This window comes from Microcebus murinus, chromosome 4, assembly GCF_040939455.1.
Source record: "Microcebus murinus isolate Inina chromosome 4, M.murinus_Inina_mat1.0, whole genome shotgun sequence".
NCBI classification, from domain to species: Eukaryota; Metazoa; Chordata; class Mammalia; order Primates; family Cheirogaleidae; genus Microcebus; species Microcebus murinus.
Genome location: NC_134107.1, coordinates 63,940,342 through 63,966,235, shown reverse-complemented (window position 1 = coordinate 63,966,235; position 25,894 = coordinate 63,940,342). Strand labels below are relative to the sequence as shown.

The window sequence follows — 25,894 nt, the reverse complement described above, 5'->3', positions numbered from 1 at the left end:
CCCTGTGTTATTATCAGGGAAACACAGTAGGAAAAGTGAAAACTAAATGAAATCATCTAACTAAAGCACTCGATCCATGCCTGGCTTACAGTAAACCCTGAGTAAGTGGTGGCTGTGCTATTCCTAGTTTGATGATGATGATGATTGTGAAAATCAACCTGATAATAAGGGGTGAAGTTGTATCATTGGTCAGGATGCTGAAAGGAAACAGAATTCACCCCAGATGGTTTAGATGAGCAGACTGTCGTGAAGAGACAGAGGTGTAACAGCCTCAGGGAGTCACCCATGATGATGAGACAGATACCCAGGGTCTAGCAACAGCAGGAAACTAGCACAGCATGGGCTGGGACAGGTGTGTGCAGGGACAGGTGTGGGCAGGGACAGGTGAGAGCAGGGAAGAATGTGAGCAGAGCCCAGTATGGAGGCACCTGGCGGGATGTGGAATGGACAGAGGACTACGGAGCAGAGACAGGGCAGGAGGCCACACTCTGACCTCTCACCTCCCACCTTCCTGTCTCCCATTTCCTTCTGGTGCCTCCATACATTGAGCCCACCAACAACGCACACAGAGATCCAGCAACATCACAGAGCGCAGGGTGTCTGAGAAATGGCAGGCGGCTCTGTGGGACTGCAATAGAGGGGGTGGCCTAGGGGAAGCAGGCTGTTCTGCAGCAGTGAGAAGAAGTAGAGGGAAAGTTAGGGGCTGTCAGGTCTTGAGAAGCCTTGGCTGTCATGCACCTGGGTTTTATGGGCAGTGGGGATCCCAGAGGTTGGTGGGTAAGGAGGGAGCAAACATGTGCCCCGTGCTTCTGTCCCATGAATGGGGGATGCAGGGTCCGAGGTGGGCCCCCTCCCCAGCATTCTTCCCATCCTCCTGCCAGGGCCTCGAGGTCTCTGCTCCGAGGGGAGTCTTTCTCCACTGTCACTCCTCTTCCAGCTCAACCTCTTCTCTCTTGCTCTGTTAAATGCCAATGTGAGTGCGAACCATGGCCGACCTCCCATCTGTTCAAAGAAAGTACATATTTACTGAATCATAATAATATATTAAGCCTAAAATGTTAAGAAAAAAAAAATCAAAAGGGAATGAAAACCAGGCAAATGTTCTCCCTGCCTCTGCTTTGTGATGGGAAGCTATGAGTTTGGTGACTGTTCTTAATAATTTATAGTACTGAGCCTTCACCTTGAAGCCAATGTCTTCACTCAACACGCAAACGCTGGTAAGAAGAAACGGTCACCCACCAATGTCACAGCCTAAAATGTTTCTGAGCCTTATTAACATAGGCTGCTGAGGGGATGTTCCTCTTTCAATTATAACCGACACCTAGCTGGAGCCTTCTAAATTGTTCCTTTTAAAAGGAAAATGTGTTTTTATTTTCTGATGATAATAGCTAACATATACTGAGAACTCATTATGTACCAGGGACCATATGTACCAGGGTCATATATTAACCCATTTAATCCTCAGAACAGCCCTGAGGGGTTTAACAGATGAGGAAACTGAAGCACGGAGAGGTTAAGTAACTTGCCCAAGGTCACACAGCTGCTCAGTGGGGGACACATGCCTCAAGCCCAGGGCACCTTTGAAATTTAAAAAGAATACATCTAAGCGATGCCTCTAATTCCATCTTAGATTTACTTCATACTTAACTGGTAGTAAACCACCAATATTTTATGTTTCTGAAGATTGGTAAGAAAGAATAAAGCAGCCGCCAAGCAATTTCATTCGTTCACTTTCATGCATCGACTCAAAAGGCGTTCTGTGAGCGCCGGAAGCCAGGTGAGCCCCCTCGGGAACCGCAGTCCAGGAGAGAGGCGGGCGTGAACGTGGGCCATGCAGCCACCTGCACGTGCAGCCACGGCGCCGCGTACTCAAAGGCAGAGAGGACACAGAAGTGACTTCCAGGAAAGTGTAAGGGGCCCAACAAGATGGAAATGAAATGGGCCAGATCCACAAGAGCCTTCATTTTGATCAAGAAACTAGAATGGATCCTAAAGCCTCGGCAGGGCTGCTGAAAGGCATCAGCAGGACGTTGGCACGACCTGGGCTTTGGAAAATCCCCCTGGCACAGCCTGCACAGGCAGCACCATCTGCCAGTTACATCCACGCGCCAAGTTCAACCCCTGGGTCACCGTTCTGGCTCCACCACCCGGGAGCTGTGTAACCTTGGGCAGCACACTTAACCATACAATTGTGCATCTGTAATTTGCAGATAATCATAATATCTATATCACAGGATTGGTGTGAGGAATAAAAGTGTTATCATAGATAATAACAGCAAAAGCACTCAATAAGTATTAGCTACTAATAGCAGTATATTGGCTATTATTGTTAAAACTATTATTATGATGATTAGTGGCTAGTATTAATAATAGCTAACCTTTATTGAGTGCATCCTCTTATTAGTATCACCATTATTATTGTCCCTCAGGGGTTGGAAGTAAAGGGCCAGAGGCAGCAGTTGCCATAAATCCTCATCTAAATTATACCAGAATGGTGCTTTGGGTCAAAAGCCAGTATTGGGTCATGATATCAATTTAGAGAGTTATAATCAGCCTTTTTAAAATGGAAAGAGAAGGAGGTGGGAACTATCAGAGTGCATTGCTCATCGTGCAATGACTTTTGTGAAGCTTTTATTTCCATTTCGTACAAATAAACACACATACTTACATACATCGACGTGTGTATTGGGTCACAATGTAAGATGTTTTTCTAGTTATGTATTTGTAGTCAAGAAAGTGTTAAAGAACCTAGAGTAGAAGGTACTGTCACCATTCTTCCTCGGGGTCCTGCCTCTCAGATGCTCAGGGGACCATTATCTTGCCAGCTGGTGTTGGGAGGTTGAGCAGCAAGATGGCAAAGCTCGGAGCCCTGGGTTTGGGCCCCAGTGATACGATTTGATATCTGTGTATCTTAGGTCATGCCCCTTGCCCTACCATTGCTTTCCAGGGATATTGTCAGAATTGGGATCCAAAAAGTGTCACTCATCCATCTTAATTGGCTCTAGGTACAAATCCAACGCATGGCAGTTTATGTAGTAGTGACAGCTTTGCCACTAACTCACCGTGTGGCCTTTGGCAGGAGGCCATATAGCCCTGGGCCATTGCTGCTGCATCTATAAAATGGGGATAAAATAGTTATCGTAAATGCTTCGCAGTTATAATGAGGCACCAAAAAAATCACAAATGTTTGCACTTTTTGAAAAATGTGGATCTTCAAGCCAAAGAGCTGCCTCTGATGTCCATGATCAAAGGCAGAACTAGCCTCAGACCAGATCTGAGCCACCCATGTGTTTGGTTTAGCCTTCCAAGTATTGAAATTTTTGAAATAAAACATATACAATGGGTAACATTTTAAAATCATACATTTCATATCTAAATTTCCAGCTTGTCTTAAAAATTCACAAGACCCCTCACCCCGTGCACTGGCACAGTGCACACAGGCTGCACAGGCAGGGAGCACCCCTGCCCTGAGGACAGACCCCTCCTCCCAGCTGCCAGGGGCTCCACCCAGGCACTGAGGCCCAATGCTGGCACCATTTATCTCTAACAGGACAGCAAAGCAGGGGAATGTTTTGTGTTCCCACCTTGCTCTGAAAAGTGGAGCCATGGAAAGCCAGAACTGAGAAGCCTGTATGTTCCAAAAGAAATAAGAGATTTCCTATATCTCCGTGGAGGATATTCTGCTTTCCTCGTGTTCTGACGTGCTGGCACTGTAGGGGGTTGTGCTTGCTACCCCAGAGCTAAAGGAAGACATTTGGAGGGAGAAAGAAGGTACTATCACAAAACTCCCGGTGGGTGTCAGTGTCGGGCAAAAGTGTTAAGATGGGGAAAGGAGGAGAAAGGGCGATTATGAGCTGCCCATCAGTCAGACGCCCTAGCCACACCCAGATGTACAGGGCAGGTGCTGCCCAGGTGCCAGCGGTGGCACTGATGAGATGGATGAGTCTGGAGGTGAGAGAGTCTCTGAGGAGCTGGAAGAATGGGAGGGAGGAGCTTCAGGGAAGTGTAATGGAAAACGCTCAGAGCCAAACAGATCTGGGTTCCAATCCTACCTTTGTTACTTGCTGCCTTCGTGACTTTGTTAGAGGTTCTAAACTTCAGTTTTCTCATCTGTCAAATGGGGGTTGGTTAACTGGCTAATTAAACAAATGTTTATTAGGTGTCTACTATGCACCAGCCCTTGCTCTAGGTGCTATAGATCAAGGGTGAGCAAAACAGGTAAGGCTTCTGCTCTCAGGGAGCTTACATGCTAGTGGAAAGGAACGGACAATAAGCAATTAATTATGCAATAATCTGGTGGCGGTGAGTGTGGGTTGGTTGTTTATACGTTGGCTCCTTTCCAAAAAGGGTTGGTGAGAGGAATACCATCTTAGGATGATTTAATAAGATAATATATACAAATCGCTTACCCCAGTGCCTGAACACAGGCATTCATTTCACACATGCTTAAGGAGCCCTTAATGTAAGGGGAACAACATAGGTGGATTTTGATCCAGGGGCAGTACTAGGTACCAGTGCCCTCTGCATGTGTTGTCAGCTTCCTTGGCACCCATCGCTGGGGGAGGCTGAGGCATCTTCACGTTGGACAGGCTAAGTAGCAGAAAGAGACAGGAGTCATGATCAGGGGTCCTCTGCCCCGTGCACGCTGGGTGATGGCAGAGCGGCGCCCTCGCCTTCCCAGCCTGAGATTCTGGGTCCGCGTGGCCACGAGTGAATCGAGATGCAGGCTGGGCGGGACTATTGCTTTGCCTCCTGAGACCGGAGCTCACGCCCTTTCTTTGCCTTGCCCGGCTGCAGATCACTCGGCCCTGAGCGCGGCGCGGACCCTGTTCGTGGATGTGGAGGAGCGCGCGCCCGAGGCCATGGACGTGAAGGAGCGGAAGCCGTACCGCTCGCTGACGCGGCGCCGCGACGCCGCCGAGCGCCGCTACACCAGCTCGTCGGCCGACAGCGAGGAGGGCAAAGCCCCGCAGAAGTCCTACAGCTCCAGCGAGACCCTGAAGGCCTACGACCAGGACGCGCGCCTGGCCTACGGCAGCCGCGTCAAGGACATGGTGCCGCAGGAGGCCGAGGAGTTCTGCCGCGCAGGTGAGGGCGGGGCCGGGGCGGGGCCTGGGCGCAGGTGGGCGCAGGTGGGCGCAGGTGGGCGCAGGTGGGCGGGAATGCGAGCGAGGCGCCTGGTCAACGCCAAGTCTGCTGTTTTGGCACCTACGCCTTTGAAAGTCTGCCCTGTAGTTCGTTCTTAGCTCATTTCTGTTCTTGCTCACCCACTTCCCTGGCATGGTGAGGTGGTTAGGAGTTCAGCTCCAGTGTCCGACTACCTAGAGTTGAGGTAGGCTCCCCCCTGGGCCATGTCACACAGACTGGAGTGAGAAGTCTCCCTACTGCAGTGAATTGTGAGGACTTTAGAGAGAGGTCACATGATAACACCAAATAAGTGCTGGGTAAATGGTAGTTCTTACTTTTGTTACTAATTCAACAAACATTTTAGCAGCCTCTTTGTGTCAAGCCCCATGAGACCTTGGAAGGGAGACACTCTTGAGGTTAGACCTGAAAACAGCCATTTGGAGGATATCCTGGCCTCTGACTCCCTCTCCTTCACTTCCGGTATACATTAGTCACCAAAGCCTATCCATCCTATCCCGAAATCCCTTTCAGATCTATCCCTCTTCTGCACTCCCTCTGCCAGTTTCTACTTCCAACCCCCATACTCTCTCTTGGAGGATTAGCCACCCCCATCCACCCAGAGCTGCCCACCTTGAGCCATTCTCTGCCCTGCAGCCAGAGAGAAGCTCGGGCCTGTGCATTAAACTGAGCTCCCTAACCCAGCACACAGGGCTTCCCCCAATCCCTTCCTGCCTTCCTAGCCTCCGTGTCCCCTGCCTCTCAACACCCCGCCACTCATAGTCCAGCCCGCTGAACTACTCATCGTCCCCGTACCTGCCATGGAGTTTGTTTCCTGCCCTGCTGCCTCAGGGATTCCTGCTTTTGTGCTCACAGGGGCTTGAGCCCTCTGAACACCTGGTGGGTCCCAGCCAATGCCTGATTCTTCCCTGCCCTCCTCTCCACACAGGGTCAGCGGAATACTGGCTAGGTAATTTATACACATTTTGAGGATGTTACTTAATCCTTACAACCACCCCAGGCTCAATCATTTGCCCCAGATCACAAAGATAAAAGGAGCTGCTCACACACAGCCCACCTGTGACCTCTTCATTTCCACTGTCTCCCACAGGACAGGTGCCCATGCAAGCTGACCTGTTAGCAGGGCTACCTCTCAGGCAGGAAAAATGGGGAGTCCCTGTCCCAGCTTATGATTAAGGCTCAAACTCTGGCATCAGACAGATCTAGATTTGAATTCTGGCTCTGCCATTCTTACTACCCTCAGCTTCCTCATCTGTGCAGAGGGATAACAGTCCTGAATAGGCAGGGCATGGAGACTGCAAAGACAGCACTTGATGACAGTTCCCAGTACGAGCAGGTGCTTCAGAAACACTGCCTACTATTGTTGTCTCTGGGTCTCACTGGGGGAAGAGAAAGAATGGTCTCAAAGCTCTCCTCCTGCTCTGTCCTACCTATGTGTGACAAGGCTCAGCGAACCCTGCTTGGCCTGGATGCTAACCTAGCACACGTGTCTCAGAACAAGGAGCCCCTTCTTATCTTTGCATGTAGCAAGTAAGAACCATTCTCATCCCACAGGCAGGCATGTGCGTAGCAGTTTACAAAATACTCTCCCTCAAATTATCACCCTGCATCCCTCAAAAATCCTTGTTGAGTAAGGTGGGTTGTCAACCGTGCCCTGTCTGCAGGAAAAAGGCCAAAAGGACATAAGGCAAACAAAACATGCGGACTTCTCACATATGATGAAATAAATCTTCTGGACACATCAGAGGGGCGGGCTGGTCCAACAGGATTGCTGAGCCCTTGGCGTTGGCCCTCACCATGCATTTCTCCAGCCCCGAGATGTCTCGGCTCACTCAGATTGACGGTGAGCCTGGCTGCTTAAAAGAGTCTGCAGGGCAAGCCATATGGAAATCAATGCAGCTCAGGCTGTTTATTGCAACTAAATTTGATTTTTCACTTAATGTAGCAGTCATTCTTCATAACATGTGAGTGGCCTCTCTCGAGAGGGCTGGCCCAGCAGAGCACAGATAGGGCTGGAGTGGGGCGTGTTGATCAGGGAGCCGCCAGGGAGTGTGATGTGCGGGAAGGGTAGGAAGCAGACTGAAGGATTTAGGCTCTGATGCCGAGTTTTCTTTTTCTTAGAAAGAGGAAAAAGAGGAGGGCCGATTGGAGCGTAGTGCACAGGAGTGATATGCAAAATGTTTACCATCTGGTCTGGCCCAGCCCCTAACCAATGGGAACAGTCTGCCTGGCCACTGAGCAGAGCCCAGGGGCCCCTGCCATGCCAGGCCTGCTGACATTAACTGTTTGTTTAGTACCTGGACTGTGGGGAGACGGAAAGGAGGTGGGTAGCAAAGGGGCTGGAGCCAGAGCAGAGGCCGGAAGGCACTGGATGTGGAGGGAGGTGCAGAGGTGGCTCGGGCGCCAGCTGTTTACCAACCAGAATGGAAGTACTTCACAACTGTAACTTCACACACAGCTGTGCAGCATATGCCAGCCGGGTGGCGGTCTGGGGGCACACCTCCCACTGCCACGGCCTGGCTCAGCAGCGTCCAACTGGTCTCCCGCCTCCTCTCCCCTCTCCCCTTACCCATGGCCTGCAGCACTGCAGGGTGTGTGCGTTTAACTTTCTCAGGGCTCACTCTGCAGCAGGTGTGATAGGTGTTGGATACAGAAATGACCAGGACGCTCGGGAGCACAAGGGGGTAAGAGTGAGACACCAATTATTAATAGGCTTCCATCTCTGCTGGCTTCCTCCCCACCTCCCAGTAGGGCAGTACTTCTCACTGTCCTTCGTGGGCTTGTCCTATTTGGCCATGGCCCTGATTTCAGGATGCCTTTAAAGCAGGGGTCCTCAAACTTTTTAAACAGGGAGCCAGTTCACTGTCCCTCAGACCGTTGGAGGGCCGGACTATAGTTTAAAAATAAACTATGAACAAATTCCTATGCACACTGCACATATCTTACTTTGAAGTAAAAAAACAAACGGGAAAACACCTACATGTGGCCCATGGGCTGTAGTTTGAGGACGCCTGCTTTAAAGCCTGGGCCTCCACCCCTCTGTCTTCTCACTCTGTTCTCCGTGTTCACTCTCCTGCACCTCAAACCTCTCCTCTGAGCTCCCACCCAGGTATTTCACCTGCCGCTGCGCTCCCAGAACACTCTCCATGGGGCTTTCCACTTCGGCCTTTCACCTTTAACCCTGTGTTTGACTGTGGTTCCCCCACGCGGCTGTGAGCGCTGTGGAGTCAGGCTCCGCCCTCCTCACTGCTGTGTCTAGCCAAGGCGCAGGGCCAGCTGGGGTTGGTTTAAATGCGCGTGCTGCCTGAGCATAAGCCCAGTCCCCCAGATCATTAATGTAATTGGGATGGGACCCTCAGTGCCTTTGTCTACTTCCTCTTCCCCCCAACCCCGAGACACTCCTGGAAATATTAGAAATGTGGGAGAAGCTGTCCCTAAATAGACACTGAATTAACATTCAGGAGTGACAGGGAGGCTGGTTTCCCCTTAAGGTAGCATTCACCTTGTCACTCAAATATTAATCCCTGGGTGAACTCCCCTCACCCACGTCTTCCCCAACCTCAGTCCTGGGCATCGCCAGGGTTTCCTGAGCCACTGCCTGTCCCCCACCAGGGCCCCACCAGGGGTACCATCTTCTTCCTGCCAGGCTCCAGACTTTTGTAACCCGGCCAGAAAGGATCTTCTGGTCCTAGGGGAGCTGTTTAGGTCTCACTCTGTTGAGAGCCTTAAACAGGGCTCCTGCTCTGCTCAGGACTTGCTCACAAGTCCTCCCTGGAAGACGGGACCCAAAGGCCACAATTCAATTTAGCAGACATGAGCCCCTCTGAGTTCTGGATTCTGCTGTAGGCACAGGGATTTAGGAACAACCAGGACATGGCGCCTGCCCTCGTCGAGGTGATCTTCTGCAGAGGAGACGGACCCTGGAACAGCTCTACTGTGCAGTATAACTGGCCCAGGGCCCTGGGAGGGGGCTTGCAGGAGGAAGCCATGGATTCTGCACAGGTGTAGGTACTGCAGGAGACTTCGCACAGGTGGTGCCATTTGAGTTGGGCCTTTAAGGATATGGAGGATGCCGGCTGGTGAAGAGGGGGCAGAAAGAGCCCGGCAGGCAGAGGCAATGGCTTGGGTAAAGGCATGGCTGTGGAAGGCCACGGCCAGTTCAAAGAGCAACGGTGAATGCTGGGAAAGGGGCCGGGCTTCTGGTGGGCATGCCTTTCCTCGGCACCCTAACCGAGCCCACCTGTGTTTCCTCCCAGGCGCCAACTTCACCCTGCGGGAGCTGGGGCTGGAAGAAGTGACACCCCCTCATGGGACCCTGTACAGGACTGACATCGGCCTCCCCCACTGTGGCTACTCCATGGGGGCCGGCTCTGACGCCGACATGGAGGCTGACACCGTGCTGTCCCCCGAGCACCCCGTGCGGCTGTGGGGCCGGAGCACACGGTCAGGGCGCAGCTCCTGCCTGTCCAGCCGGGCCAACTCCAACCTCACGCTCACGGACACCGAGCACGAGAACACTGAGACCGGTGAGTGGCCGGCTTGGCCTGTGCCGGGTGCCTGGGTTGCGGGGCCGGGGTTTTAATTACAGTGTTGATTTTCTGCTCCATGGTTTGGGGCCTCCAGTGAAGTTGGTGAAAAATTGCTTTGTTCTCAGTGCTCAAAAGTCAGAGCTTCTTGCACAGTGACATGGTGTCCCCACCTGTCAGTGACATGCCAGAGATTGGGTTGCTGCTCTTTCCTTCCAGTATATGGAGGCGGGTAAGGGGCCAGGGCATTGCTTACAAGGTGCCTACATGTGTGTGAGCAGAAGTAGCACGGGACGGTGGAAACATCCCCACAGCTGTCCTGTATCGAATCAGTGGCCCCAGTCCTGCCTGAATCTGCCCGTGCCATCTCTAGCCTCCAGGTGCTCAGCAGTCCCGGGCAACTTCCAGGGACGCTGTCCGGCCCCGGTATCTTACATTGATCAGAGGATGGCCTCCAAACAAAACTGTCCTTTGGCGATGACTTAAAAAAACTTGAGGTCCATGGTAGGTTTTGAAAAGGGTACAAAGTTTCAGTTAGGAGGCATAAGTTTTCGAGGGCTGTTGCACAGCATGTTAATAATGTATATTTCAAAATTGTTAAAAGAGTAGATTTAAATATTCCCAACACAAAAAAATAAGTATGTGAAGTGATAGGTATGCTAATTAGCTTGATTTACTCGTTCCACGGTGTATACATGTATCAAAACATCACATTGCACCCAATAAATATATAACTATTATTTGACAATTATAAATAAAATAGAAAGTGGAAAAGATAAAAAGTAAATAAATGTAAAAAATTAGAACTTGAGGCTTTGCGCCAGCTTCCGCGTGATCTCGTGGCTGCAGTCGCCCCGTCCCACTCTCATCCCCGCGGCTCCTCCTCCCGAGGCCCGAGCGGTGCTGTGGGAGACAAAGATGACGTCTAGTTCACGCGTCTCCTTTTTACAGTGGAGGAAAGGGAGCCCCGTTTCAGAATGTCACCCCTTACTCTCGGGACCGTGTTGGCAGATGGATCTCTGAGGGGCTCTGAGTCCAGCGCAGTCCTGCGTGGCACCCGGCTGCTCAGGGGACTCTCTGTCCTGTGGCACCTTTGCCCCGCCAGCCCCTGGGCAGCTTTGCTGAGCCAGGTCAGCACGGAGGAGGGGCCTGCTCGGAGAAGAGAAGACAAGACAGAGCGGGGCAGAGCCCAGGGACAGCCCCACCGCCTGGTCTTTTTTTTCTGGGAAACCCAGGGAGGAGTGTGGCTGGCACTCCCAGCGGGCAGAGCTGGATGCCAGTGCCCCCTGCTGGCCTCCATCTGCACACGCAGGGTCCCAGTGACTCTGGCCCAGCATCCCCTGGGGCAGCACAGGGAGCAGGTCAGATAGGAGGGCTTGGATGGGTTAGTCTCTCAAAACGAGGCTCCTGCTGAGTTGTGCAAACCAGGATTGATTCCCAGATTGGGGACCAGGCAGGAGAACCACCTAAGGTCAGGGTCAGGAGGGGAAATGTATCCATTAAAGAGTCAGGTGCAGCAGAGTTCCAGACATCCATTCTGCCACCCCTCCCAGAGGACGCAGATGTTTTCCTAGGGAGCCCGTGCTCTTATCTAGGGGTGGCTGTGGCTTAGGCACTGGCGTGGCAGTATCACCCTCCCCTGGCCCCCAGCCAGCCTTCCGAGGGGGCCATGACCTCAGCACCTGAGGAGTTTCCCTCTCTACATGGGAACCATCCACACTCCCTCGCCCACCGTCTCTCCACGGCCCATGCTGAGCCTGCAGCCCCGCCTCCCACCCCACCATGCACGCAACCAGGCTGCAAATTGAAGGGCAGTGCAAGGCCTGGCGCAGAGGAAATGGGGTCTGTGCCACCACACCACAGGGGCCAGGGAGCCCCAGGTCCATCAGTGGCCTGGGGTGTGGCATTGAGTGAGCTGCATCCTTTCTCTGGACCTCAGTTTCCTCATCTATAAAATAGTAGTTTAAATGAAATTAGCATTTCCTATGTTATGCAAATATTAATAGTTCTTAGATGGAAGAGGGAGTGTTCTGTGTTTAAATAATGTAGGAAACACCAGGTTAAACAAATTGGAACCAATATCTTTACTGCAGGACTTCTCAGAGCCTTTAAGTTGTTAATGTATATGTTAATGGATAAGTTACCAAACTTATGTGACCTCATTTACTCCCCCTGCAACTATCTGAAGAAAGTTTTGTTTCCCCATTGCACAGAGTAAATAAACTGTAGCTCAGAGAGGTTAAGAAACCTGCATGGGTCGCACAGCCAGGAGATGGGATTAGAACTCAGGCCTGTATGACTCTAAAATCTTTACTCTTATAGCCCTGATTATAGTGAATTGCTTCTGTAGCAAAATACTTAGGTTGTTTGTTCTTCTGAAGGCTTCTTGCCACGGTGACAGATGATCATTTTCCATAAAGTCATGACAGAGTGAGGTATACACCGCCCACATTATTGTATATTCCCTGAGGGCTGAATTACAGCCGGATTAAGCCTCTGTTGGGCAATCATGGCGCGTTCAGCTAGCCTGAAGGGTTTCAGCCTTTGCTCATGGAGACAGGGAATGGCTGCCAGCTCCCCGGGCCCTGCCACCCTCTCTTTCCGATCATCCATTTCCACACTGGCCACAGAACACGAGGCCTCACTGTGCTCAGGGGAGATGGGCAGGCAGAGGAGGTGGGCAAGTGACTCTAACAAAGGGCCCCTGGCCTCTGCACCCCCTCCAGGGGCCCGGACTCCCCAAACCCAGACACCCCACAGGTGCCTTAAGAGCTCATGCACTGGCTCCCAGTTGGGGAGTTACATTAACTGCTTTGTTATACAGTTCTGAGTGTAAATGATGACAGTGATCTTAGGAATGGCTCGCTTTTATCCACCCATTAGGTTCACATCCCCTTGATTCATACTGCTATCTCCCCACCTTCGAGCTGAGGAAACCGAGGCACAGAGAGAGGAAGGTGTGCACAGGGCCGCATGTCTAGTTGAGCAGGAGCCAGGCTCTGTCACAAGAGTCTCTGTTCCTTTCTGGTTCTTCCTTCTCGCTCTGGTCCCTCCTGTCCTCTCTTGCATCCATCCCCCTGGCCCCAGCTCTCTCCCTTTTCCTGTGATAAGAACTCAGACCTCACCATCAGAACAGGGCTCAGCCCCACTGGACGCGTTACCCAGTGCAGCACAGTGTGGCCCCTTTTCAGGCACAGAGGGAAGCCAGCAACCTCGTGCTGTGGGCTCATCTCTGCACCTGTACAATTGCCTTTAGTCCTCATGACGACTCAGTAGCATTCCCGTTTGCCAGATGGGAAAACTGAGGCTCCAAACTGAGCTATGTCAACTGGTGAGTCATCCAGTTGGCAAAGCCTGGATTTGAACTCAGGTCCCCTCTGGTGGTCTGAGTCCTCTCTCTAGTCTGAGCCCTTTGCCCGCCTCCACTGGAGCCAGCGAGAATGTTGGACTCTCCATCGAGGCCAGCAAAAATGTGCCACTGAGTGCTCAGAGATTCTCAGCAGATAAATGCAAAGTGTAAAGCACCACCCCAGCAACCTCCAGCCACAGGAGCATCGACTCTGCCTCCACACCCGGCCTTGCATTAGTCAATAGTAATTGTCAACAGTATTGATGGCGGTGGAGGCTTCTGCTGAGGTCACGGTGATGCTGCATGCGGCTGCCATCAATAATAACTTTTATGGGGTCCATTAAAGACAATTTCTGCCCCTGAAGGTTAATGTCAGCAGCTTTTATGTCACTGCTTAATATCTAAAATAAATACAGAATTGACTGGGTAATGTAAACACAAATCTTCCTCCTTGGAGCCACGAGGCAGAGCCAGCCCGCAGGCCTCTCCTGCTGAGAGAGGCCAGCAGGCCAGGAACACAGTCGGCATCTAATAAATGCTTTTTAGAAAGCAGAGGCTGCAACTGCAGCTCCATTCCCAACCTCTGTGTCAGGGAGACACAGCGTCTGTGTTGTAGATTCATCCTGGGATTTGTTCCCTAACTATGCTCAGCCCCTTCAGCGTGCCAGGCGCTATCCTAGACTGTGGAATCTAGATGGGTGGTGCGGGGTGGAGCTGTAACCACCTGGCGGCTCTGCACTGCAGCAGAGGTGTGGCGGGCAGTGCTGCGAGTGGGGGGCACACTAGCTTCAGCGTCCAGCGAGGAGCCCGGCGCCAGCCCTGGTTGTGCCGTGTCCCCACCGTGAGACCTTGTGCAAAGCACTCGCCTCCCTGAGCCACGGTTTCCTCGCTGGAGAAACAACATGCCGGCGGTTACCAGGGGCTGGGGAGGAGGTAATGGGGAGTTACTGTTTAATGGGGGACAGATTTCAATCTGGGATGAGAAAGTTCTGGAGATAGGTAGGACAAGGGATGCACAACAATGTGGATATAGTAATGCCTCTGAACTGTACACCTAAAAATGATTAAAAGGATTAAATTTTATGTTGTGTATCTTTTACCGTGATAATAAAAACAATACGTAGCATGCCACCTTCCTTCCATGAAGTGTTGCTGTGAGCCTGTTCTGCAGCATTTGTGAAGAGCCTGGTCTGTATTGGTCCTCAATTCACGCTAGCTATTAATACTCATTTCGTAAAGAGCCGTGGGATGACAGTCAGGGGGCCGTTGGCTTCGTCCTGAGGGTGCAGAGGCCCCTTCCTTCATTCCACTCATGTTACACCCCCGGGCTCCAAGGTCCAGCAGGATTTCACTGAGCACAAAGGAGGGATCGGAGAGGGGCGCCCCAGCGGAGCGATCGCGTGAGCCGAGGCATGGAGGCGTGCAGAGGCATGGTGGGTCTGGGGAACAGCAGGAATTCATTCCATGGCTTAATCCCAGAGGCAAATCGAGAAATTCACTTTAAAAAGAAACAATTGAAACAGAATCACAGTTACACGCTCTTCCCCCCCACCAAATTATCAAGCAGCCTGGTGTCAAAAGGGAAATTATTGGTTAACCTAATTAGGCAGCCAAATTGCTCATTCACAGTCAGTAGATTAGGTGAGTAGCTCCAAAGCACAGTGAGAAAGGAGCTCATTACCAATTAACTCAATTTATCCTCTACCCTTGCTGGCCCCACACTCATGAGACTTGGTTTTTAAGATCTATAAGAATATCTAGCATTGAGTCCCAAAATGATCAGACTACTGCAGCAACCCAATCGTTGCACAGTGGGACACCGTCTTCTAGAATGGGAAGTTGGGCCCCGTATTTGACTACTGTCCTGCTGTGGGAGCCAGCCCACACCCCTCCCAGGAATGCGGAGGGGCAGATGTTTGCAGGGAATTGGAGTTTCCTACTGGAGAGAGCTATGCACGTAAACTCTGTGCCCACCGTAACCCACAAGTTCCAGAGAGGGCGGGAAAGGGCCTGTTGGAGCCAGAGCATCTGTGCATTAGAAGGGACCCTGGAGACAACAAGCCCGCTGATTCTTAGCCTCTCCTCATTTCCTAGCCAAGAGCACTGAGATTTGGGGCAGTTAGGCGGCTTGCGGAAGGTTGCGCAGCTAGTGAATGGCAGAGCCAGGGTGTGCGTCCAGACCCGTCTCGCTCCAGTGCCCGTTGTCTCTCTTGGCCACTGCATTCTGCAGTCTGTTCTGTTAGCTCAACACATAAAATATATGCGGTCTGGGAGATGATGCTAGCTGCATCCAGAGCACATACTTCTTTGTCAGTGTTAGAAACTTCCAGAAAAGAAGCAGAACCTATAACCTATTAGAAGCCAATCACCTAGAGATCAGACCAGGCCACTCTCAAATTGTGACATGCTAGGAAAAAATGCATTTGAAGTAGGGATTGTAAAGGTTTAAGAGAAAGATCCAATCAGCATGTATCTGGGAAGGTTTTATGGCAAAGGGCTGGCGTAGGCTTTGCGGGTAGAAAGGGCATCCGGTGAGGACAAAGCCTGCAGGTGCACACACAGAAGGTGTGTCCCATGAGGCTGGAAGACAAGCGTGTGCAGCTGGGAGCACGGGGCAGCGTGTGCTAGGAGGTAAGGTGGCAAGTTGGGTGGATTGTCATTTCACAGGCATTTGTTGAGCGCCTGCCATGTGCCAGGTACTGTTTTGAGTATTGGGGTTCCAGCAATGATCAGAACAGATGAAACTGCCCCCCTCTCGTGGAGCAATTACATTCTAGCGGGGAGATTGATGATGAGCAAGTTAAAAAAATCAAATTACATAGGGTGTTTCAAGATGATAAGTGTTAGGGGGGTCGTGAGTCCCAGGGCTAGAGGCGGTGCAGTTTCAAACACGGTGGCCAGAGAAGGCCTCACAGAGAAGGTGACATTTAGGCAAAGTCTTGCAGTGGGTGAGGGAGCAGGTTGTGGGATGTCTGGAAGAAAAGTGATCCCGCAGTGGGAAGGGCAGGTGCTAGAGGGCCTTGAGTGTGCATGGCGTGTTTGGAAAGCAGCGTGGAAGCCAGAGAGGCTGGAGTAGTGAGGCCAAAGTGGGATAGGGGCGTGTGCAGGACAGCACATAGGGATCCATGGGGGGTTCTGAGCTGAGGAGTGACAAGGTCTGACTAATGCTTGAACAGGATCCTTCTGGAAGCTGTGTCACTCTGCTGTAGTAACCCAGGAAAGAGACGAGGGGGGCTCAGGCCAGGGTGAGCTATAGAGACAGTGAGGAAGGTGTCTACACCTGCCGAAGGCAACAGAGCTTTCTCCTCCCTGCTCCACCCCACCATCTCCTTAGCATTGAAAACGACCTCAGTACTCTTAGGTTCTGTGACCAAAATGGGCTTCCTGGTGCTCTAAGGAGAGGTGGCTGACATCCTTCTGGTGGCCTTGCGGCTACTTCCACCCAGGTGCAGGGCCCTTTAGCCACCTGTGCTATGTCCCATGCTCTCTCGCTCATGGTTCATGGCTTTGGTCACGAACCACATCCCTTGCCCATCCCTCATTCCTTGCTCCGTCTTGTTTTCAGACCTTGCTGCCTGACTCCACTCCTGGCCTTGCCTTGTTTTGCATAAGAGATGCTTGGCACCATTGTTTTTTGTTACCATCTCGCTTCCTCTCAGCCCTTCCTTCTGCTTGGTTGCCTCAAGCTGCCTTAGTGAAGTTCGACCTGGGGCCTCCTCTCCACAGCACCAACGCTGCTGGGGTTGCCTGTGGTCTGGGAGCCCACACCTGACAGCTACTGGCCGTGTTGTTGAGTCCTGGCCCAGATTCAATGCACCCCTCCTGCACTCTCCTCTGGCGAGCTCTGAGACGCTCCCTGGTGGACAGCACGTGCTGTGCAACAGCTCCCCACTTCTGCACTGGGAAAGGAGGGAGAGGGAGACTCGGAGCCATGCGAAATTAACATAGATTGCATTCTTGAAACTCGGTTGAGACCCGCTGAGTGTGCAGAGAGGTGCAGCGAACGAGAGTTTTGCTTTTAATTTGAGCCAACATGACTTTCAGTTCCAGCGGAAGCATGTGCACAACGACAAACTCCCTCCTGAAAGACATTTAAGAAGCATTTCTTTCACTCTCAGTGAGCTGAGCTTTGTCCGAGGAGAGGGAGTTTCCAAGCTTGTTGGAACTTCATCTGACCTAGGATGACTTGAGGACAGAAAGGGAATAACTGGTGCTGTGAAAACAGCCCACAGAGCTTAGTTCCAGTGCTGGGCGTGTGGAGTCCAGGGATGAGTCTGCTTTTAATTTGGGGCTGTGTCACCAGGCCCCATGTGACCTTGGACCAGTCACTTCTCTGAGCAGCATTAGTTTTCCCATCAACCAAATAGGGTCGTTGGACTCTCAGGCAGTGGACTTTCTCAGAGAGTGGACTTTGGAGTGAAGCTCAGAATCCCGGGTCAGCCACTTAGGAATTGGGTGCTTTCGTGCACAGTACTGAATCTCACTGAGGCTGGGTTTGCAACAAGGGAATAAACAAATGTCAACCTCCCAGGGCGGTAATGAGGGTGGAAGGTGACTATGCACATTGAAAGAAGCAGGACAGCGTTTTCTAAACTGTGGGTCATAACTGCATAACTGATCGTGAAATAAATTCTATGGCTCAACACCATCATTTAAAATAATAATAATAAATAATAGAAGCAGAATGGAGCACAAGGCACATAGTAAGATAAGTATAATTTTGTGAAGTATTTATTTCAGTTACACTTTACACACAGCACATACACCAGGTCATTATGCAAAATGTATTTGCTACTGTGGATTTCAGTAAAAACAAGTTTCAAAGATGGCACCTGACACATAGCTGGACCTTGTGGATGTGAATTCCCTTCCTTCAAGGACACCTTAGCTTGAAAATTCCAGGATTTGTAATGTCATAGTCTTGACCAAAAACTGCCCTAGTATTTCTAGAGTCCTCTCACTGAGAATGAGTGCATCTGGGCAGGGCCTCATGATTCAGTGGGAAGAAGAGGAGCTCTGGGGCAGACAGACTTGCTCAAGGTCCTGGGGCTTATATAATGATAAAGTTGGAATCCCTGGTTTGTAGATCTGCTGGCTCTCCACTCCCAGCTCTTACCGATAAGATTAAGGTAGCTGTGGGCTGTGAGGACTGCAGGAAAAGCCTCCCCCCAACAGGGAGAGCTGACTTAGGAGCACACAGGGGCTGGATGAGGACAAGCCGGCTGTCTCCACTGAGCACAAAGGCACCTGGAGGGGAACCCAGGGCAGACAGATGAGCACAGCATGTCAGGTGAAACTCGGCTCCTCCCAACTCGTGAATCCTTGCCATAAGTTTGATGTCACCCTGCAACCCAGGCAGGTGATCCACCATATAGAGATGGCTGGCTCTCCTTGCCTTCAGGCTGGGGGGAGCACGGAAGCAAAGGGTGGAGAGGGGCCCTGGGAGTTCATGTGGGCTTGATGCATGGGGTGTGGGAGGCAGCAATTACCATAGGACCTCTGGAACCAAGCTCGGTGCAAACCCCACAAAATACTCTTTAAGGAAGAGCTCTTAGAAAGGACCAGACCTTCCCCTAAACTCTCCTCTCAAGGTGACAATCCCCACCTTCCTGGTGGCAGGGAGCAGCTCTGGTGAGGAAGGCTCGCTGTACAAACAGTCGGGGCTGCGGTCCATCCTGGCTGCAGGGCTGTTGAGGAAACAGCAGACATTTGTTACAACTAAAGTCTGTGAGATTAGGAAGAGATGAGGCCAGAGAGGGAAGCTGGCTCCATCCCGGTGCGGAACAGTTCCAAATTACTGGCTTGAGGGTTCAGCCTTTCTCCTGAAGTTGACGAGGAGCTACAGAAAAGCTTTAAGCAGGGAGAATTTAAATGTGTCAAATACTTTTGCTGATTCAGGTATGGGTAGACATCTAGGGTGAACTTGCTCTTCGGAAGACTGGAATTGCCTTTATCTTTGAATTGCAAGCAGGTCATAGAATAAAGCGTCAGGTCTAGCTAGAACCTACATTCATAATGCATTTGCCCTGGATAACTAACTAACCATGAACTTGACATATCAATAATCTCCAGTCCTGCCTCTGCTAAATTTTGACTTTAAGCATCTTTCAGAGGGTGCCCAACTAGTTATCAGAGTTGGTTTATAAAGAGTTTGCTTGCATATCTAATTCCTGTCCTCCTGTCCTGATAAATTTGATTTAGTCTGAATTTCCTAGAAAACAGAGCTGAGGCTAATATTAAATGCTGATGCTTTATTTGGGAGATGCAATCTCAGGGCAGTGAGGGAGGGAGGGAGGGAGCAGAAAAGCGAGTCCAAGAAAGATGAGAAGCAAAGAAAGGCGATGTGATTCCATGCTGGCCAGCATCACCACAAGCTGCAGAGAGACATACATAGAAGGCATGCCTCCAGAATAGTCTGCAGGAGGAAGGCAGGACAAAGCATTCCCCGGCCCTGGGCAGCAGAACTCAACAGGCCCAGGAAGGACTGACTTGTCACAATAGCAGCTGAGGTGGATCAGTTGGCGAGAGTCCAGCCGATGGTAGCCCCAAGAGAATCTGAAAAGGTACATAAGCCATGATCGGTACTTCTAACTGCTCTCTCCTCCCCTCTCTCCTTTGCTCCATCCCTCACCCTTTCTCTGTTTCTTCATGAACGCTGCCTGTCCATAATTGAAAGAATAATGCTTACTATTTATTTCACATTTACAGTGAGCCAGAGATTAATAGCATGCACACATTGTTTCATTTCTTTATCATGATCAGCCTGTAAAATAGGGGTTCTTATTCCCATTTTACAGGTGATGAAACTGAGGCCTTAACAGCTTAAGTAACTTGCCAGCCAGATAGTCACAGAGATGCTACCAAACACACGGCTATCTAAATCTGAAGCTCTTACCCTGACGGAGAAAGGAATGTAAAGCTATTTTGAGTGAATGACGGTCAATACTTTTGTAGGTTAAGAAGGTGCCGACGTACCAGACCAGCCCCTCCGAAATAATGACTTAACACATAAACACGCAGACTCTGGAGCCGGACTGCCTGGGTCTGAACCGTAGCTCTTTTGCTTAATAGCTGTGTTTCCTTGTGTTACATGAGACAAGCCTCTTAATCTCTCCATGCCTCAGTTTCCTCCTCTGTAAAATGAGGATAATTCTGGTATGGACCTCACAGTGTAGTTGTAAGGATAAAGTAAGTTAAGAGAGTTAAAACAGTATAGTGCCTGGCACACAGGGAGTGCTGTCTAAGTGTATGCTGTTACTGTTTTAATTGCATTGCACTCCATGATTTACAAAGTGTTTTTGCATTTTGTTTAACATGTGCAGCAAGCGTTGAGGTAGATATCAGTCTCCTCATTGTTTGGCAGTGCTCTGAGAGCACAGAAGAGCGATCCAAGCCCAGGTCTGTCCGACTCCACACCCGCGCACAGCTGTTCACAGCTCTCCCTGGCAGCGGGTCAGCCTGGCTCTTACGGCCCAAGATGATTTCCAAGGCTCCCCGGCCAAGTGTGAAAAGACTCCTGCAAGCCTGACTTCCCTTAGGCCAGTTTCCCCCAGTCTGCTCCGTGAGAACAATCCTCCTCCTGGAAGAAATCCCCCCTTCAGATAAATAGCCAAACCCTTTATGTTCCAAGCACTGCAGAGGGAATTTTCTCTCTGCCACCACTCAGCAGCCTGGCTCCTAAACGAGTGTGCTGTGCTGGGTTTTGTAGTACCTTAACTACAAAACAAATTGCTTTCCTGAATGTGCCTCCAAGAAGGAAATCCTGTGTATGGAACAACCCAGGTTCAAAGCATGGTATAAACAAAGGGAAATTGTTTGCAGTTCCAGCAGCTCATAAAGACGGAAGAGGGAGGAGAGAAGAGCCATCGTGGGTGTGAAGTGGGCTGTGGAAGTTGCAGGAGGAGGCTCTTCAAATAGGAACCAAATGGGCTAAGGCAGAAGTTAGACAGCAATTAGGAGCGAGGCGCCTCCGGGCAGCGCGCCCGCTCTGCAGGCAGCCTCACCTGGTAGCAAAGGAGGGGAACCGCTGAAGCCCACGGGACATCTCCCTCTTTCTACCTGCATCCACAGCCTTCAATAATTTATTACCTCCACGCTGGAGTTAGTAGTGCTAAAAGGTGGATTTTTTATTTGGATAAGGTATTGTGTCATTTTTCCCCCCAGCTAGATTTAAAAAGCTCTTCAAGAGAGTCTGCGCTGGCAGCATGGCCATTCTTATTCACAATTAGGGAGTGTATGATAGCTCACAGCGCCCTTTAATACCTGATGTTTCATAAGTTATGACATCATCTCCTCTGTCCAGGGCACCTGAGTCCACACCCTGACTATGGGTCCTGACAGTGGACCGTGGCACTTGGAGGCTGTGGCAGGGTGTGCCCAGGGCTCAGGGAGTCACTAGCAGGACTTCAGGGCTCAGCATGTGGTCATACTCATGGTTAAGATTTATTGCAGCAAAAGGCTACAAAGCAAAATCAGCAAAGGGAAAAGGTACATGGGACAGAGCAAGGAGGAAACCAGGCGCAAGCTTCTGAGAGTCCTCTCTCAGCAGTCACATGCTGAGATTCCTTGCTTAATTCCACATTGCTTAATTCCTTCAGTGGTGAGCTATGATGACATCTGCAAAGTGCTGCCCACCAGAGAAGCTCAAGAGAGACCCTGGGCTCAAGGTGGTGACCAGGCCTGGTCACTAGGTACCCTCTGCATGTACCAATTCCAGGCTTGCAGAAGGATAGCAGTTGTTTGACATAAACTCTACATTTGTACTGTCTAGGCACAGTGATCCAGTCCTATAATTTAGGGAATAGGCAAGTGTTTACCAGCCCAGGGCCAACCTTGCAGGCGGCTCTTCCTACGGATGCAGTCTCAGTCAGGCCTGCTGTGCTAGCTCTCTCCTGCAGGCTGCCTCTGGGACGGCCCTCCTGTTAAGTGAGTGGTCCCAGCAGACCCCCCCACCCCCCCCGTGTTTGCTTCTCAGAACAGCGTTGTAACTTTTTCTCTACTCGTCATCCTTGATGCAGTAACTCTTCGAAAGTGATTATAAACTTTATTACTGCTGGTGCTGACAGTGAACGTGAAGAGAAAGTGAAATGGTGGATCTTACTCTGGGGAAAACAAACCTTGTTCAGATGAATCTCACAGTGGGATGATGCTGCTTGGTCGATAGTGGTATTGCTGAACTGGGGACGGGGGAGGGTGGGGAGTTGTGACACTCAGTGACTGGCTACGTGCTGCCCCCTTCAGCCGTCTGTGCTAGGCAGGTGCTAGGGCTGCAGGAAGGCTGGAAGCAGCAGGCCTCGGGGGCTCATGGTGTGGAGAAGATGACGGGCACCTACCTAGGCAGTTGCCCTGCACAGTGACGCATCAGTGCTGGGGACTAACCCTGGGTGGCAGCGAGGAGCAGCCAGAGAATCAGCAGGAGAAATCCAGCCCTACTTGCACTTTCATGACTAGATAAAAGGATTCCTAAGATCCCCTGCAGTTCTGAGCACTGACCAAGAGCAAGCTAGGACAGGACCACAGGAGGGTGAATGTCCACCAGCACAGCCTCTTGCCCCCTACCCATCCGAACACAGTTTTCAGGAGTTCCAGTGGCAAAAGGGACAGCTTGGAGGTTGTAGGGCCAGGATGCCTGTTTGATAAAGAAAGTGAGCTAGAGAGAAAGCTCTACCTGGTGGCCAGGGATGGAAAAGTTCCAGAGACCGTGTTACCCTAAATCAGTCTCCCTGTTAGGGCCAGGTGACATTAGAATCCCTGTTAATGCTTTCCAGCCAATAACCCCCAGGAACTCACCTATCGTTAGTTGAACAAAGAGGGTTCACTGACTGACTCTTTGCAGCAAGGAAGAAAGAACACCATGGGGAGCCACTGGGAGTCTGTGCAGGGTGTCAGAAAGGACATGCAGGATTTGCCTTGTGTTAGATGCTGTGGGGGTGGGTTCAGGGAGGTGGAGCTTTGCACTGGGCTGGATCCATCAGGGAACGGGCAATTCTGTGCTGGGGTATCTTAATAAACATTATGTAGGAGGTAGGAAGAATGACAAGACGGTAAAGTGGTAATTGGAAAAGACATAAAAGTGTCTCATATTGGGCAGGATGGGGGATGTTTGGTCATGCCGTGGTTTGGACGGTGCTCTTAGTTTCGTCTGAGTTCAGGCACGACTGCACAGGGGCCTTGTTTTGTCTTGATCTGTTATAGTCAGAGTTGCCTAGGCTGAGGTTGGTGCATGTGATTGTTTATATTCAACAGGAGAAGGCCACCTCCTGGCACCTGGAGAGTGCCAGGCCAGCTCCTGGCTGGCAGGGACTGCTTTTCTCTTTCTTATCCCCAACCGAAAGACAAAGGAATAGAGCAACTGTACCAGGTATGACAAGGGCTTCGTGGACCTTCAGTAACTTGTGCCCATGATAAATCTATGTACAGGGAAACTAATAATGAAAGTAACTTATTCAATAATAGATACTTTTATATATTAAGTATCACTAAATAATTGCTTATTTAATAATTATTGAGTATTTATTGTAGGTCAGATGCTATATGAGCCTCTTTAAACGCACAATCCCATTTCATCCTCTTAATACCTCTGCAAGATAGGTATTTTCTTTTTTAACAGATAAGGAAATAGGGGCTGAGACAAGCTAAGTGCCATCCCTCAGGCCACCTATCTAATAAGCGGTAGAGGCTGAATTCAAACATAGATATCTGCCCGACTCCAGACCTGCACTTTGCCCACCGCCGCAGGCCGCCTCGGCACGGCGCAGATGGGCACGGAAAGGGGAGACTTGCCAAGGTGCTTGCTGAGACTGGTATTACTCCAAGAAGCAGGACAGCTCTGGGATAAATCCAAAGTGTGCTCATAGACAAGGAACTTCCAGGACCACGGAAGCCCAGGCTCCAGCACCTGATTTGTATGATGTATCAGTAGAAGGCATCAGCCCATTGATCTCCGGTAGTTTCTATTAAACTTGAACTGAGGGGGGCGGGGGGGGGGGAGCTGCTGTCGTCACGCCAGCAAAGGGAGCCCACTCTGGCATCCCCAGAGAGCAAGGGTGGGCTTGATCTATCTTTTATCCCTGAACAGATGGCTGATTAATATGAAAAAGAGCTGCCCATTATTGATTACCTTTGTGTTCCACCCTGACGATGTCTTAACGAAACTCAGTATCTAGAGCCCAAAAGCTGGGGTGAAACCTTTTAAGTAGGAGTGATGGTTAACTTTGCCGTCCCCTTCAGCAGCTCAGGATTGTGTCATGGAGGAGGAAGGAAATTTGAAGACCTTTTAAAGTCGGTCTCTGGGTCAGAGGCATTATTTTTATTCAATGGTCCACTTTGTATTTATTTTGAAGCCTTTCTGCAGCTCTATGTTGATCTAGGCAAGGCCACGGTTTCTCCGTCTACCTTGGTGTAATCAGGGCCCAGCAAGTGAGATTCCATAAATATGCACAGACTAGCATGGGGTCCCAGCCCGTGTCTCAGAATATCGACTGAGGCCCAGAAAGAGGAACGAGGAGAATGGAACTGATATTCGCTGGATGCTGTATTAGTCTCCTAGGGCTGCTGTAACACAGGACTGCAAACTGAATGCCTTAAAAAGATGGAAACTTACTGTCTCATGGTTCTAGAGGGCAGAAGTCTGAAATAATGGTGTGGACAGAGCCATGGTCTCTCTGAAACCTGCAGGGGATCCTTCCTTGCCTGTTCCGTGCTGCTAGCAGGTTGCTGTCTGCATTTGGTGGTCCTTGGCTTGCCAAAGCATCACTGCAGTCTCTGCCTGTGTCATCACGTGACGTTCTTCCTGTGTGCTGCTGTCTTCTTCCAAGACACCAGTCACGCTGGAGAAGGTTCCCACCCTACCCCAGTATACCCTCAGCTAACTACTTCTGCACCAACTGTTTCCAAATAAGGTCACATTCTCTGAGGTCCTAGGGGTTAGGACTTCAACATGTCATTTTGGAGGGGTGGGAGAATAGCTCTTCCCATAACAGATGCCCATTAGGAGCCAGGCACCTGGGACCTCCTCCCACTTAGAAGCCTGGCTCTTAAGCGAGAGTGTGGCTTTTCAGTGCCCCATGAACTGTAACAGGAGAAGCCGTTTTAGTCTGAATGCCAGAGCAGTTGCCACTTTCCATGCTGGATTGCAGGGCCCTTGGGGCCTTGGCTGCGGCTCGCTCTCCCTGGCTCACACCACCTCACAGCTGAGCGGGCCGGGTCAGGGCAGCCAATCTTAGGCCCCTTCTAGGTGAGTCAGCCCCTGCACTGCAGATGTGAGGCTGCAGAGAAGATTCCTGCCTGACACCACGTGGGTGACCCCGCGGCCTTGCCTGTAATGGCAGGAGGTGGCTGCATGCCGACCCAAGGGTGTGAGGGTGCAGGAATGCACACGCATGTGTGATTGCAAGTGTAAAGTGCAGACGCACAGCGTGTGAGTGCGAGTGTGTGAGTGTCCGTGCAATCCTGTTGGTGCAGGAACAAATGTGTGGTGGTGAGTGGGGAACAAGTGAACAAGAGCATGTGGATTTGGCCATACATAAGTGTGTGTTTACAGGAAGGAAAGAGTGGGTGGGGATTTCTGCCAAATACATGTTGTATTTTAGAATCAGCCAGCAAGCAAAGGTGAAGTCTTGTCTCCCATTAAGATGCAGAAGAAAGGCTTTGGGGGCCTTCTTTTATTATTATTACTTTCTTAAAAAAAAAAAAAAGAGGCATAGTTCAGTTAGCGGTTGTTAATTAGGAACAGGTACCTTGGGAAGCTGCTTCTGCAGCAGCACCAATAAATCACTCATTAACTGTCCGCGCTGCCTGCCTCCAAGTCAGGCTTCTCTGCAGCTTGAGTCCCAGCGGCTGCTGGGCCAGGGCCCTCCCTGAAGACATGTCAGTA

The 25,894-nt window shown here is 50.8% G+C and overlaps 1 protein-coding gene across 8 annotated transcripts in view; it reads left to right on the top strand.

Annotated features, from left to right (window-relative positions):
• The window catches only part of LOC142870624 (teneurin-4-like), a 2,325,019-nt gene that overhangs the window by 2,222,112 nt on the left and 77,013 nt on the right, over positions 1-25,894 (top strand). For 7 of the 8 annotated variants that reach the window (XM_076002347.1, XM_076002349.1, XM_076002350.1 and 4 more), the window contains 2 exons: positions 4,798-5,088; positions 9,402-10,508. In XM_076002347.1, coding sequence (XP_075858462.1) covers positions 4,798-5,088; positions 9,402-9,727 — 617 coding nt within the window. In that variant the 3' untranslated portion in view covers positions 9,728-10,508. Of the gene's footprint in view, positions 1-4,797; positions 5,089-9,401; positions 10,509-25,894 lie in introns of those variants that run through there. The other variant, XM_076002352.1, reaches the window with a different exon arrangement.